The following is a 16,224-nucleotide window of genomic DNA, read 5'->3' as shown; positions in this document are numbered from 1 at the left end:
AAAAAATACATTCTTTATGATCAATTATAAATTAATAATATTTACATATAACTGTCAAATACTTGCTTTTTAAATATGAATACACTCAGTTTTACTAAGTGTATGCAATCAAGTGAATTAATACTATTAATGATATAGTAAACATAATTTGAGTGGAATGATTTTCCTTCATTATGACACATCATCCCTATCGGTCCATTTTATACATGGCTACTTCAGTTACAATAAGAAAACAAAAATAGTTAATTCAGTTTTACAATTTATTCATCTTCATCTGCTAATTAAAATAGATTCATATTTAGCTTCTTTTTCTGTCTCTCAAGGAAATGAGGTGATTAACGGCACCAGTGGTTTTGTGGTTCTGATAGTTTGAAGTTGAGCTACAGTCTTGAATAATAAACCTTGTCATCTCTTTGGCTCAGGGAGATTTGCAGGGTTCATGAAGAGGATCTGTGTGGGAATATATCCCGCAGGGGTTTAAAGAACAACACGGGCTGCAATTATTCACTTAATCCTCAAAACATGGCTGCGGCATGGACGGCAAGTCGGTCTACTGTTGATATTTGCTCTCAAGTTCGGATATGCTTCATTGCAGACTGGAATCAAAATCGCAATCTGATATGTATTGGCTGTCTGCCAAGTCAACCGCAGCATAAATACAAAATGTATATCTGATACACAACCAACAATGTGAGCTTAATGTTATCTTAATACTTTACATCGATTACTGAGGTATACACAGCCAAGCCTACCTAAGACAACACAAAAAAAACTCCATTGTAAATCTAAATTACAGCTGATTGTTTCAAGTGTTCTGTCAGTATTGTAAACATATCGAATAAGTAACTTGAAATGCACACGCAAATAGTTGAAAAAAAAAGCATATTGGCATTAAAGCTAGTGTTGTTCCGATACCGTTTTTTTGACCCCCGATACCGATTCCGATACCCAGCTTTGCAGTATCGGCCGATGCCAATACCATACTGAAACGTAAGTTTTTTTTCTCAACATGAAAAAGCTGTCCTGCCATTGGTTCAAAACATTCAAGGGCCAGTAGGATATCTTATATCTATCTATCAGATATCTATCTGCATCCAAAATCCTATATTAGCGTCAGAATTAATGGTATCGACATGTTACTTGTTAGTACTCACCGATGCCGATACCGCTGTTTTAATGCAGTATCGGGGCCTCTGCCGATACCAGTATTGGTATCGGAACAACACTAATTAAAGCAGAATTGGGCACTGGGACTGCAGTGTAAATCCAGTTTAAGGCCTTGTCACATTAAAAGTGCGCCGTCAACAAACCTATTCATTGTATATGCACTGCCGCGGTACAGCAGGTGGTAAACAAGGTGGGTGATTGCTGCTGTGACAGGTTCACTGGAATTGGAAAAAGTTCATATCCAATAGGTGAAATGGTGGTAGAGTGATTTCAGAGTGACAATAGAGATTTTCAAGGAGTTCTACAACGAAAACAATATAGAAACAAATCTAAGGGGAAAACTAGAGGAATCAATTAATGTATCCTATACGCTTTATTGTCATTGGGGGTGTTTTTAACATCCAAACCAGTGGGAAAATAACACAGGTTACTTCCTATTTGGTCGCTTAGCGACCAGCACCAAATATGGGCAAGCATGTGCCCCGCCACCAATCTCCCTGCGATGTCCAATCGTGTGGCGGGTGCCGTGAAAAGTAAGCGCATTGAGAGTGCTGGAGAAATGAATTTGGTCATTCATACACAAGTCACTGATTGTGTAGTATTTCTTCAGTGCAGGCAGTGTCAGTTTAGTTCCCACACAGTAAGACTGTAAATGTGAGTGTGAAGGGTTGTCTGTCTCTATATGTGCACTGAGACGGGCTGGCAACCCGCCCGGACTGTAGTCAGCCTTTCAACTAAAGTCAGCTGCGATAGACTCCAGCTTTCTGCAACCTTAATCAGGATAAGCGGTATAGAAAGTAGATGGATGGAGGATTGTTGATGAATATATCATTTTAATTGTCGATTGTAGTGGTGTAGACCTGTTTCTTATAACCCCCGTTATATAACTAAGATAAAAAAATTTTTTTTTTAAAGCTCTTAGTATGATGCTGTGTAATTTTAAACCAATGAAAACTATAAGTATCATTAATAACTCTTATGATTAATTAACCCTATGAAACCAAGCGTATCATATTAAATACAATACATTTTGAGTCCTCTATTTCATTAGTATAATCTTTTTCCCCCATTAAAACCCTGACGTATATGATCTGACACATGCATTGCACGGATCATCCATTAGAGGGCAGTATCACTCAATTGATGGCTTTTCCGGCGACCTTGCAAGATCGCGCCAAATGAGAAAGGATAGACACCTATACTTAGTAGGAAATTTTCTTTCTGATTTTTGGAAATACTAATATGTTTGCTATGTCTGTTTATTATAATATTTTTGACAGTTCATAAATGTATGAATTTAACGCATTGTGACGGGATACATCAATTATGATACAAATCCAAATTTCATGAGCAAAAGTTTATTTAAAAACAAAAACTTCAAAAGGACAGATAAATACTCTATTTACAAATAATCTGATTTTTTTCTCATATATTTCATGGTTTAGGCTTTATAGGGTACGTGAAAGAAAAATGATAAAAAAAATTATATTGTATTGCATTCTGCAGAATAGTACATTAATTCAGTTCCTAAACCCTGTCCTCCAATACTTACAGTATTTTTCAGATATTTGTGGATGCAAGCCCAAGTTCCATTTTCAGTTCTTTGGTCATAATTAGTGTTGTGTAAAAAGAATCAATTAATCAATACATTGGATTATTCTCTCATCCCCAATTAAATACCAGTGGTGGGCATAGGAAATAGACAAAAGTAGGTATTTTATAGGCAAAACTAAAGTATTGAAGTAACATGACAAATATGTGTAACCACTTACACCAATACCACGCGGTTCATGATTTCCATACTGACTTAGAGGGTTCAGTGCATGCTGTTGTCGTATTTGCATATGAAATATGATAACATCTATCACACATGTACACGGGGCTGAGAATGTCTGCCTGCGCCTTGATCAAATGCACCAAAATCACATTAGATCACCTGCGCCAAACCTTAGACATGGTTCCAGCAGGTGTCAAATGCTAGTAGCAGACTATTTGCTACTTTGTTGTCCCTTTAGTCAAAATGACTGCTGTAAAAAAAATGGCCCTCGACTTTAGTGACAGTAGTAGTAGGTAGGCTATTTATTTCCCATGTTCACTAAGATATGGGAGATTAATATATTTACACACCTGCTTTGAGGCCCACCAAGTCACTTTCACAGGCAATTTGCACCTCAACCCAATGAACTCATTGGTCGAGGCCTTTTAAGACATTGCTCATGTTTGCTGTAGTATGAGCTGACCATCAAGCTCGATTGGACCATCTGTTACAAGTTATTTCTCCTTCAAGGTCAATTAAAGAGGCACTCATCCCCATATCAAAATCCTTCTGTAGGTGCAGTTCTCTGTCAACACGTGTTTATTTTGGGTGATGAATGATAAAGAATAATTGTATTTTTTCAGCTTCCAATATATTATATTATAAGTAAAATTTGCTTGGAGGCCATTGTGGTAAACATAAATATAAATGCAACATAAGCATGCTTTTTTTTTTCTTCTCAAGAAAACGACTACATTTGTTCAAATAAACATCATCTGATATTTTTGTTTGCAGTACGCTCAGATTTTAAAAGTAGCATTAGCACTGACCCTAAGTTGACACAACATAAGAACATTTTCCAAGCTGGTCCACCAAAACTGTAGGCCCCAAAAATTGGTGATTAGGGACTATTTTCTTTCCTGTCCAATCCATCCAGTTCTATAGCACTTATCTTGTAAATGGTTACGGCAGCTAGCTGAGGCCCATCCCAGCTGACTCAGGGCCAAAGGCAGACCACATCCTGCACTGGATGCCACTCAATCACAGGGTGACGGTGAATGGGTCATTGAGTCGGGAATCGATCCCACAGCAGCCGCATGAAAATAAACTATGTGAACCGCGACACTACTATTGGCGAGTTAGTCCAAGTCACTGCAGCCAATGATTTTGATGCTGATATTGTTAAAATGTTTATTCTTGTAGCGACGGAAGATGAGGGCATGAAAGGCAATAAACAGAGTATTGCACAATAGTTGGCATTCCGTCAATATTGACAAAAGGTCTGTCAATCTGTCAATGACAGATGGCCATTTTGTTGATGGGAAGATTTCAAGATACTGATAGCTAACTGTGTTATAGAGCTCATCTGACGACAGACCGCAATGATAATGTTTTCCTCTTCTTGTAAATTCCTCATTATTGACTTTAGTGCTCAGTTCATTTATTTGACATCCACCACACTGTTAAACAGCTCAGGGTCCTTCAGTGCCCCATTTTAAGTCAGGCAAATTATTGAACAGCTAAGTGTCCTAAAAAGGTGAGGTGTAGTTCATTGATCGTGCACGGCGGTCGGCACTTATGACCGTGTGCATATACTATATGTGGCAACATTAGTGAGGAAAAAGATTAGTAACACAATGTCAAGCGTACTGAGTGAGTGTTGAATCTTTGTAAATCGAAGTTGAGCTGTCATTAAAGCTGCATTGTTCCTTGGGCTGTGTCCGGCCATGCTCTTTGACTTGAGTGCTTGAGTGGATGAGGTGGTTGACAGACTGACGATTGACGGACCGTGCCCATGAAATCTACTATTGGTCCTAAAATAGTGGCGATTGACGATTAGAGTTTGGTTCAGTTTGAAATAATTGACGATCGACAGTGACGGAAGAGTGTTCTAGCTATTGACGAATGACGGACGCTCAAAATTCATTGATGCACCCACTTCTGGTATTACCGTATTTTCCGGACTATAAGCTGGTTTGCTACTTTTTCCATGCACTCTGAGCCCTGCGACCAATGTGACGGTGCAGCTAATGTATTGTTTGTTTGCTTTTGCCGCGGATATCACTGTGAGAACGCGCACTCCTGATTGGTGGGCTGGTTTCACGCTTGTTCCTGGTTGGCTGCTTCCTCGGGCAAGCTATTATCAGTGGCAATACAGTATTATAAATATGGATGAAGTGCCTTTGACGTTAGACCTGCCTCTAACTCGATGCAGACATACTGAGGCTCTTCAACTCCGACATGGATGAAAACGACTTTAGTGGTTTCAGTGAATAGGAGGATGAATAAAAACAAGTACTTTTCTGCTATGTTTGAGCCGTTCTATTACCGTGTTACAGACACTGCTTGGAAGCAAGGTATGTACCTAAAAAATGACTGGTACAATATATTTCTGTGTAAGTATCAAATTTCACAACATACGGTATGTATCCGTTTTATAATCCAGCGTGGCCAATATGTGGAGAAAAAAAAATCCACAACAGGTGGGCGCGGCTTATAACCTGATGCGCTTTTTAGTCGAGAAAATACAGCAGACTAATTTCGTACTATTTTCAAATTGCTGCTCCAGTCATTAACAGAGTAACTTGATGGAGAGAAACGGTTATAAGGATACCAACGGTTAATGTGAGCCATATGACACAAGTGCCCCCCCTCACCCCTCCCTTATCACATTAAACAAAACAATATGACACTTATGTTAGCACGATGAGCTATCAGAAAGTGCATTTTGCGTTGAGCAGATTTGAAGTAGACATTGCCCGAGTTGTGGCCAATTTTACCAGCTGCAATTCAACTTTTATAGAAAGCCAGAGCGTTTTAGTGTGACCTTGCTTTGACCAAGGTGATCTGTCATCACAGAGAGAAATGTGCAGGGAGCTCGAGACAAAGGACATTCGTGCAGTGGTAATTGGGTTGGTGTTTTTCTTTCAGCTTTTAAAGTCACCAGGAACATCTCTCTTCTTCCCTTCTCTCTCTCTCTCTTCCTCTCCTCTCCTTCTATCAACCCCTCTTTCCTCTGCTCCTTCTTTCAATTCCCCGCCCTCCTTCGTGTCTTTGCTCAGTGCAAAAACATATTCATCATACTCGTCTGCTGCCCTCACAGTGCCGCGCCACAGAATACTAATGACAGTGTGTCTGTGTGTGAGAGGCTGCCAACATTTGCACAACACACACGCATCTGTGTATTTGATTATGAATGTATGTGTGTGTTGTGCTTTACTTGAGGCTATAAAAGCTTGATAATACACCGTGCACTCATTTGCTATAAGCCTATTAAGTGCATGCACAGGAAAATGCCATTGGATTCATGTCAGCCTCTCTCTTCTTCGTCTTAGCATCCTTCCCTCTCTTCATCACCTCCTGTCTGCACTGTTATCAGTATGTCTGCTCCGTCTTTGTCTCTCCAGTCGCTCTTTTTTTTTTTTTTTTAACTTTCTATTCTGTTTATTCTTCCCATATCCATCTTGCACTGTCATGCTGGAGGCTTAAAGCAATAGTTCAACAACTTTGGAGAGATTCACTTTATTTCTCAGGGTGAGCCAGGAAATGATTTGCATATACTGTAATGTCTGTGGGTTATATGTGAAGATGCAAAAGTGGGAGGAGATATATCAAGCACCTCTCGTTCTGAAAATAAAAATACCATTCAATCTTCCCGACCATATAGTCTGACTCACATCCTGATAAAACGTATAGAGTGCAACCTCCTAAGTTACACATCGATCCAAACCATTTTAACAAATGTGGTGCAAGAATGCACATAAAAAACTTGGGGGGAGACTTCTTAAGTGCACTTGAGCTCCACTGTAATCAAGTATATAGAGATGACGTGATTATGGAGGCCACTTGCCACAATTCTGTAATTAACAGATCCACTTTCAACATGATTACAAAAAACTAAAAACCACTAAATACAACCTGCCGGAATTTATAATTATAGCCTCGATCATCGCATAATTATTCAATCAGAGAGACAGTTAAAAAAAGAATGAGAGGAACTGGTATATTTTCATTAGCATTTCATGGACTCTTTGACAAGCACTGATGTGAGGGGGAGGCACAGTGGCCTGACCCCCTACTGGCATCATGAGTGCACAAAGATTGTGATTAGTGGCGAGTGAGCCTCTATGACACTTCTCATACATATTCAGTTCTTTTTTTATGTTGCTTTTGAATGAATGTGCTAAAGCCAATGGTAAATTTGAATTGTTCAATATTTGATTGCTCAGGGATGTCAAAACTTAAAGCACATCAGACTGCGCACAGAGGTGGGGCGGTGGGGGTGGAGGGGAGTCGATTTTTATTTATTTAGGCTATACATATGCATGTAGAAATATGATTTCTTTTTCTTTTAAAATATGTGCCTGTGCCAATTGCGGCATCCATCCTATGCCACTGTGTAAAAAAACTGTTATTGTTTAAAATCAAGCTTTGTTACAAGAATGCGCAATATACTGTTTTGTTTTAAATTTGTAATCCTTTTGCACATGCACATTTCATAACTACTGTAATTTGTCTTGTTTAAATGCACACAGATACACTGTCTGAACAAAAGTATTTGGACACACCCTAATGATCAATTAAAGCAGAGATGGGTAACTTAAATGCTGGAGGGTGCCACCATTTTTCATTAGTACTAATGTGGGCCACAAAGGAACGCACAGTTCCTAAACAGATGTGTGGCAAAAATGCGATTTTATACTGTATATGGCAAAATACGAGCATACGTGCAAAATACGTGAGCCTAATGTATTTCATTTTTGATAATACATTTCTCACTGCATAAAAGATCTACTATTCTAACCCAACAACAAGGGGTTTGAAGCAAACAACAAAATAACTACATGCATTTGTTTTCCAATGCATAAGGCTCTCTTGCAATTAACATTCGAGGGCATATAACTGTTGGACAAGAAATCAACATTCTGTGCAAGAATTCATTTTGTGCATTTTTCCCCCCACAAAAATTAATTCACTCAAAATGTTTAAATTATTAAGGTCCTTCATATCATTCAAAATACGGCAAAAAGTATTAGGCCTACTCACGTTGTAGTATAGGGCAGGATAGGACTCAGTGTACTCGACCCTGCATATTCGCAGTTTGACACCCACGGATTTGTGAATTTGCAGATTTTTTCCTTTTTTCTTCACATTTTGAATTTTCCCCATTTTTGCTAGGATTTTCCCTCAGTTTTCTGTTGAAAATGTATATTTACTATTAATCTGTATTTCTTTTAACAAATTTTTGGGGGGGTGAAAAAAATGAAAAGGTGTATTTATTTATTTATTTTATTTATTTTATTTATTTTATTTATTTTATTTATTTTATTTATTTATTTATTTTATTGTTTTTATTTTATTATTATTATTTATTTTATGTATTTATTTATTATTATTTTTTATTTATTTAAAAAAAATCGAATTGGGCATCCGAGAATTAAAGAATCTTAGAGGGTCAGCTACATTTTTTTTTATTTTAATCAATGCCTCTGTGATAATTTAGCCAAAGGTACTTTTCTGCTCAATCATGACTCTGTCCCAGTGACAGCCATAAAGGCAATGAATGGTTGGGTGTTTTTGTTGTGGAAGAATTTGGGAGCCTCAACATCCTTAAAAATCTTTGAAACACAAATTGTGAGCCAGGCTATCTTGTTCAACATCAGTAACCTCTGGATGAAAGGACAAAACTCCCAGGGCGTACTTGACACTGTGCAGCCAATACTCTACTACTGTTAGCAAATTAAAACAGTTGATTGCCAAGGTATGCATGATTCAACTGATGACAGGAGAAAGGAAATGAAAATTAATAGTGGATGAACGCTTTCAGTTAAACAAATTGAACAGATGTTGAGACTGATGAGCAAATCAGTCCAAAGAAGAACTGGTTGTAATTGAATGAAAGACAAATGGTGGCAGGCCAATATGACGGATAAATGGATAGACTACAGTCTAGAAGCAACTCACCTGTTGCTCGGCCTCTTCCTCATCACTGCTGATCTTTAGGTCATCCTCCAGCATTCTGCACAACGACAAAATAACATGTTTAATGGCAGCCCTGAACTCAACATCTGCTTGAATTAGATAAAATACCGCACACTGTTAGCTGCCATTCCCTTTAAAGTGCTGTCCTGGCAAATGGATTAATTGCATAGGCAAAGTCGCACTGGCTTATGTTAGGGAATGAGGAAGAGAACGGTGGATGAGGCATAGCGGGGCAGAAAAGCAACCAGATGTGGAGTATGGAGAGAAAAGCCAGATTGTTTTTTCACCTGGAAACGTTCTGTGTTGAGAAGTGCTGACCTGCTGCCAAGAATTCTTTGGTAACAAGAGGGTACGCTGAGAAGAGAGAGCCCACTGAGTCCAAATTCAACTTCTAATCGGGAGAAGTTGCTTTTACCCTCCATTTGCAGAAAAATAAATATATGTACAATGAAGACGCAACATGTACTTGTGTGCTAGATGACCTCCCTGGTAACAAATTATTTTGTATTTATGTGCTGTGCATTGGCAAGTTACCACATGTTTTATTGCTTTATATAAACCATCCACGCATGCTACTGTTATTTTAAGATAGCACTGCTATTGTTATGACAGGAGAATCCCCTAAAGGGATTTTTACTGCCTCACGAACTGCTCTCTTCACTGCTCTCGCCACTAAAAAACACTCCCCAATGTCGCTGTGTTTTCAGATGGGACCGTGCGAGTCGTGAATGAGCGGAGCGCAATGAGAAAAGCTTCACAGATAAGGGCGCAGTGCAGCACATAGGCGGTGATAGATATATTTGGATGAATGAAAAATGGAGCCATGCTTTATTTCATAAGAAGGCACAGATGGCTAGCGTAAGATAGGGAGGTAAGATGGAGATGATAATGACGGGGGAAGTGGAGGACAGGTACCCAGGAGGCTGAATGGTGGCAGAAGGATGGGAAATGAAATAAAATGCAAGCAAGGATGAGCAAATGTAGAACGAGCATTTAATCTTACACCATAGCTGGCAAGTGGGTGTTAAATATGCCAGAGAAGTCAAATCATCTTGGAACTCAAAGCAGAATTTCATCACCACACGAGTTCAGTGACTATCTACTGCAATGGATTCTCCACAAGTGTGTTTTACTTTTTATATGGCTTTTTTGTCAAACGTATTGTGACAAAGGATCTGGCCGCTCAGTGCAGGAGCAATAAAATTGATTGAACATCCATTACATGAACAAATCAATGTCATCAAGCAGATGCTGATAAAAACAACGACAAAAGCTTGAGGGCTGCTTTACATTTGATTTTTTATCCTGATGTGATTTAAAGTGTTGTTCGTAAAAATACTAAATTATGTGTTTACTACTGCAGAAGCGTAAGTCAGTAGGTTAGGGCAGACATGTTTGGACTTATGTACAAATTTGGATAATGTTGCCACGGTAGGACTGGGAATTTGTATTTGTATGGCAGTTAAGAATGCTATAAAAAAAAAAAAACAGCAGCTGCCATATTGGATGTGGCCATCATATTGTTCACAAAATCCAAATTCTATTCGTAAAATGGCATTTGAATGGCTTAATTCAATCAAATGTAATGGTTTACTTGGTCACATGAGTTGTGGCTTTGAGTGTAAAAATGGGTGAATAACGGCCAATATGGCTGCCGTGTTCCTATCAAAGGCAGGAGCCTTTTTATTGTGGTATGGATGTTTTGTATAGCACCTTCAGTAGCATTTTAATGTTTGAAAGCTGCTATATAAATAAAGTTTGATTGATTGATAGATAAAATGACCAAGTGTACAAACTTGTGTAGCCATGAAGCATGCTAAAATGTTGCCTATACAGTTCCTAAATGTTTTATTATACCTTATTTATTGAACTAGAAAAAAAGTAATTTAATCCTTCACAAACAGATGCATATAATAAAGCAAAATAGATTTGTTATTGATTGCTTAGCATTGTAGGACGAATGATGCCTGGGAATGCATCTAATATGTGACATCCTTTTGGTGGAGATTGGCAACTTTGGAACATGCACACAATCTGAATCTTAACAGACTTCTTTTATCGTTCCAAAGCACACGCTGAACATGTTCTGTTTGGTGGATTCAGCGTAACATTAATTTTGTAAAACAAAATCATTATGCCTGTGTGGCAGATTTACAAGCAGCGATTCCTGCCTTTCCAATCCCAGCCAGCCATGAATCCTGCTGTGTTGCTATGCGAGTGAAGTGGAGTGGGCTGCAGCCTGAGATGTTGCAATATGCCCCTGGCTCACGTTAAATTAATGTAGCTGCACTTTCCCGCTCTGATCCACATAATCTTTTTTTTTTCTCTCTCCTACCAGCACTGAATTTCATCCAAGAGTCAAACTTAATTTTACCTTGAGGGAAACATAACATTGGGTCAGAAATGGTGTGTATGTGTTTAGAGAGATAGAGGCACACTTACGACTTTTGTGGTGCCGTTGGTGGTTTCACAGCTGGCTTGCTAGCTGATACAGTACATCGCTCTGTAACAATAAAAAGGGTAGTATAATCATTCCACGTCTGTTTGTTATGCTTGCTAGTATCACAATACAAAACATGACAATCCACTAGTAATGCGTTTGTTTCCGTTAGTCAACCAATAAGGGAAGGTAAAAATTGTTCCAGACATTATTTCATGTTTATCAAAAGCACTATTGATTTTTTTAAATACTGTATGCTTATTGCCATGATTTACAAAAAAATATCTAAAAATATGAGGATCTTTTTTCCAGTAGATTTCCTTAGTGAATTTATTCCCTAGTGTTTCTTTTCTTTATTGTGTAATTTCTTCTTCTTCCTGGTTATTGCTTTTGCGAGCATTTTTTGCTCCCCCAGGTTACAACAAAACATTTCCTTTGCTGACTGCGGCATCCACATGAGTCAATTCCCTTCTTTCGTGCCTCAGAGACATATTTTGTTGTGACTCACAAACCAAAACCTGCTGTTTTGTGTATCAGTTTTTTTCCCCAAATGAATCCTTGATTTAAAAAAGGAAGGGTCCTGACAGGTGACAGGTAACTCAAATATCAACCTGCTCTCTTCTTTCTGCCCTTAACAATGCCGCTGTATCATTGTGCTTTAAGTGTATTGTAGAGCTGCACCGCATCATACTGACAGATGTTTCCCCCCGCGTGATGCAGTGCAGCTCTTGCACAACTGCTACCGGCAATAAAATAATACTTCCTTGACAGTGTCAATTAAAACAGAGCAATTATTAGTTTTTGATAAAATACTTGTACACAAGTCTGATTTTGAGTTCTATTTCAGCTCTGAACATGATTATTATGTTCAATAGAGCAACAATTCTCTCCTAAAGTGTCTCGTTGATTTGGATTGGTATTAAAAAGAGAAGCAAATTAGTATTTGTTGTAACTAAACTAAATCTATCTATCTATCTATCTATCTATCTATCTATCTATCTATCTATCTATCTATCTATCTATCTATCTATCTATCTATCTATCTATCTAACTATCTATCTATCTATCTATCTATCTATCTATCTATCCATCCATCCATCCATCCATCCATCCATCCAGCTAGCTAGCTATCTAGCTAGCTATCTGGCTATCTCTAGCACATGTCTGTCTGTCCGTCCGTCTGTCCGTCCATCCGTTGCCTGCCTGTCTGCCTCTCTAAAAAGGAATCAATCCATGTTTTTTTTACTAGTTTAAGAGAGCATATTTTAAATAATAGTTTTCTTTAGTCTTGTGGGTGGTACTGCCTTTCCCAATTAACACCGAATGTTGATGATTCCACTTTGAAGCTGGGAAACTTACTCTGGGTGTTGTAGCTTGAGGTCACATGCTGCGACTCCTAGGGTGAGAGAAACCGGATCAAAGCAGAGGCAAATGTGTTCAAGAAATGAACCATCAGAGGTCATTATTGATCTCACAGTATTAAATTGATTTCAGTGCAGTCAATTATGTGTAGTTCTAGCTACATTATAATGCAGTTGTATTTACTAGTGGTACTTAATTTCTCCACACAATAAAAACATTCATATGTTTCAGAACAGGTGGTAGTTTACATCTACTTCTATGTTATAATGTTTTTTATATAGTTATTTACACAGCCTTCACAGCAAACTTAAAAATACTAGCAAGAGCATACATTAGCCGCTAATCTAACTTCGCTCTTTGAAGTGTTTCCCAACATTTACTGAGCCAAGGAATTAATTTTACATTTAAAAAACCTCATAGCATACAATCCAACATCAGTAGGACAAAATGTATGTGGATGAAAGCATGATGATCTTGTCTCAATGTACTCACAAATTGAATTACTCTGAGCCTTTTTAACTAACAAAAACTGAATAGCCTACTCAGAGGAGGCCATGACTTATTCTGCTGTCAATAGGCAACAGGTGGATATACAAATTAATTGTACCTTCTACCATCTAATGGAAGATCATATATATACGTCGTGGGCTATATAGCTGAACAAAGATATATTGTAATTAAGTAAGTAGTAGTATTTATACTTGAACTTGAGATCAAATTCACGATGGCATGGTTGGCAAACGTATGATATTGGGGATTCTTGCATGCATTGCTCCCCTACACTGTGTTTTGCATTTCTGTTCTCATAGCGAAAGTGAGCGAGGCAAAGCCTTACTAACCTTGCTTGGAATGGGGAACTTGGTTTGATCAGCTTTTCCAGGGGTGTGAATGGCTGTGAGAGGGGGTGGCCAGGAGTGAGTCATCTCCTAAATTCAAATACACACACACACACACACACACACACACACATGTTATTAAGGGCATTTGACAATTACAGATAATCCAATTTACTCTAAACAAAAGAGAGCTATAAATTGTGTGAAAACAATTCTGACTCCAGTTTGCAATTCTGATGACAGGGATTTATTTGTACAAGCGCGTGGATGCAGAGGTAGCATTCAGTTATAGTTTTGTAGACTCACACAGATCCGACTGGACTGTATTATAACTCACAATATAAAGTGAGAAGTGTATTGGGAGTTGGCAGCATGCTCAGGGATCTGAGCATGAACTAAGTGCAGTGTTCAGTGTCCAAAATAAAAGCTGACTCCAGCTGGTTGTATTAAGAGCTAAACGCCGGCACTGCCGCAGCGTTGTGATTTAATCACTAATCACACAGTCTCTCTCAGTTCAATTCTAGCCTCAATGTGTGGGAGTTTCAATTAGTTAACAGAATAATCATCTGATGTATGCCTGCCGTTGTGTGTGTGAGTGTGTGTGTTAGTTTTGCGGCGCTAAACAATCTCTAAGGCACAGCAGTCTAGAGGAAGTTGAGAGATACTGTGTTGAAAAATAAAATGTATTTTTTTTATCCATGACAATAATACTCAGAGAGGGATTACATTAATAATATGTGTATCATTGTTGTTGTAGTTTGCCGTATGTAGAAATGCACCGCTTTATACTCGTGTGTTTATCCGATCTCATGTAGCTAAATGCGATTACCAAAACAATAAAAGCATATCGTAGGATGCATTGCAATTGTAAAAAAAAAAAAAAAACATGAAGTGACTATCTGTCGAACAGAGATGAATCAAAACTGAAAATAATTGTCAGAAGAGACCAAGGTTGTATTCAAGAAGAAACTTAACTCTAGGGGCTCTATATTCGTAGACAGGGCGAGCACCCGCTTCCATCGGCTGTGAAGCAAGTCTGCTGTGTTCACACCCATAATGGCGCAAATCACCCGTTTCAAACTGTACGCGTCTGTGAAAATACCAGTAGAAAGTATAGCCCACCCATGTGCACAGTTCAGCCAAGCAAGACTTGCTTGGGCACGGATATAGAGCGCTCAGTGCTAATTGAAGCAGTTTCCTAAAAATGCCATCCATCATTTATTTAACAACTACAGTGATGTTATGTAGCGTTGCACAACTTTCATTGGATGAAAGTATTTGGACAAAGTGACCAAAAAACTAATAAAACAGTCACTGTCTAAAAAATCTTTCTTTTACACACTAGCTCTGTTGGTCGCTTGCCACACAACAAATGAATGATCGCTGTACTTTTCTTGTCTTGACTTTTATTACCCTATTTTAACTTTATTTATATTTAAAATTTGTTCTTTAACCTGCCAATGGACTAAAAATGGAAACTAGCCAATCTGTCATATATATACATGTAAATGTCCAATAAAATGTATGGTCCCTTTTTAAATAATTAACATTAAATTAAAAAAATATATACTGCCACTCATTGTTACTTTTGCACCATATTTACTTTAATATCATTGTAGTCGGTTACTCAGCTAGACCATACTCAAGTAACACCGATGTAACTTTTGTTTTTGGAGGCAGTTATCTTATTGTAATTCACTTTGAACACATAAAGACAAATCTGTGACACACAGGTCACTGTGTGAGAGACGTCTACGTCACAGCTTCATCATCAGACATCTCCTCAGTGGATTGGATGACTCATCAGATGAGTCATGTTTATATCAGAGTAGGTCTATGCATTGGTGTGAGCTGATGTTTAATCCATTGAACTAGGGACTCCAAGGTGCACACTGTGTTGATGATGTAGTGCACATTTGTATAACTGCAATTCTTGTACTTTTTAGTCTGATGCAGATTGTGTTTCCAAGTAACTCTCTGACATGACTATATTGTGACAGACTGATTATGCATGTATGTGTATTTTAATTATGTGTATTTGCTTCTATAAATGTTAATGTGAGTGATTATCTCAGTAAGTCACAAATCCTCCCTCCTTCTCTCTCTCTCTCCCCATGCGCACATAGACTTGTATGTCAAAGTGATTTTGTGTTATTGTCATCTAGTCCCATGAACACTTCTGCTGTATTTATTCCACAAACCAAAAGCCTTCAGTATTCACTGGATATAAAAGGTAATGAGTCATCTGTTCTACATCTAAAAAAACAACCAACTATTTTTGCAATGTGCCTTTTAATGAGAAAATAACACTTAATAATGTTGTACAAACATGTAATATATGGAGGATAAATAAATAGAATGTAAAAAGCAAACACATTTTTGCCACACTTTTTGCTGCAATTAAATGGACATTGTGCTACTCCTCCTGGAGTGCAAGCAATGGTCATCTGGGGGCAAACATCGAGACTGTCTCACATGTACAGTATATACCCCATACTGAGACTCAGCTTCTCTGTAAAGCATGGTTAAAGGGTTTTGACAGCGCCACATAGTTGCTATTTATTCGCTTGTCAACAACATTCCCCATTAGATGTTAGCGTAGCACTAAGCTAGCGGACTAGTGGACTCCTGTGGACTGATTTTGCCAAACCCCATCAATTTGTGTCACTTTTACACAGGTC

General features: G+C 38.2%; 1 protein-coding gene across 1 annotated transcript in view; it reads right to left on the bottom strand.

The window, feature by feature from the left end:
- Nucleotides 1-16,224, bottom strand: part of aff2 (AF4/FMR2 family, member 2) — a 145,365-nt gene that overhangs the window by 38,114 nt on the left and 91,027 nt on the right. The window contains exons 6-9 of the mRNA XM_077578694.1: nt 13,547-13,633; nt 12,705-12,741; nt 11,348-11,408; nt 8,888-8,942 (exon numbers count right to left, since the gene is read on the bottom strand). Of these exons, the coding sequence (XP_077434820.1) occupies nt 8,888-8,942; nt 11,348-11,408; nt 12,705-12,741; nt 13,547-13,633 (240 nt within the window). The remainder of the gene's footprint in view (nt 1-8,887; nt 8,943-11,347; nt 11,409-12,704; nt 12,742-13,546; nt 13,634-16,224) is intronic.

This window comes from Vanacampus margaritifer, chromosome 10, assembly GCF_051991255.1.
Source record: "Vanacampus margaritifer isolate UIUO_Vmar chromosome 10, RoL_Vmar_1.0, whole genome shotgun sequence".
In the NCBI taxonomy this organism is placed as follows: Eukaryota; Metazoa; Chordata; class Actinopteri; order Syngnathiformes; family Syngnathidae; genus Vanacampus; species Vanacampus margaritifer.
The sequence above is the reverse complement of the archived record's forward strand: the minus strand, read 5'-3'. Positions and strand labels throughout refer to the sequence as shown.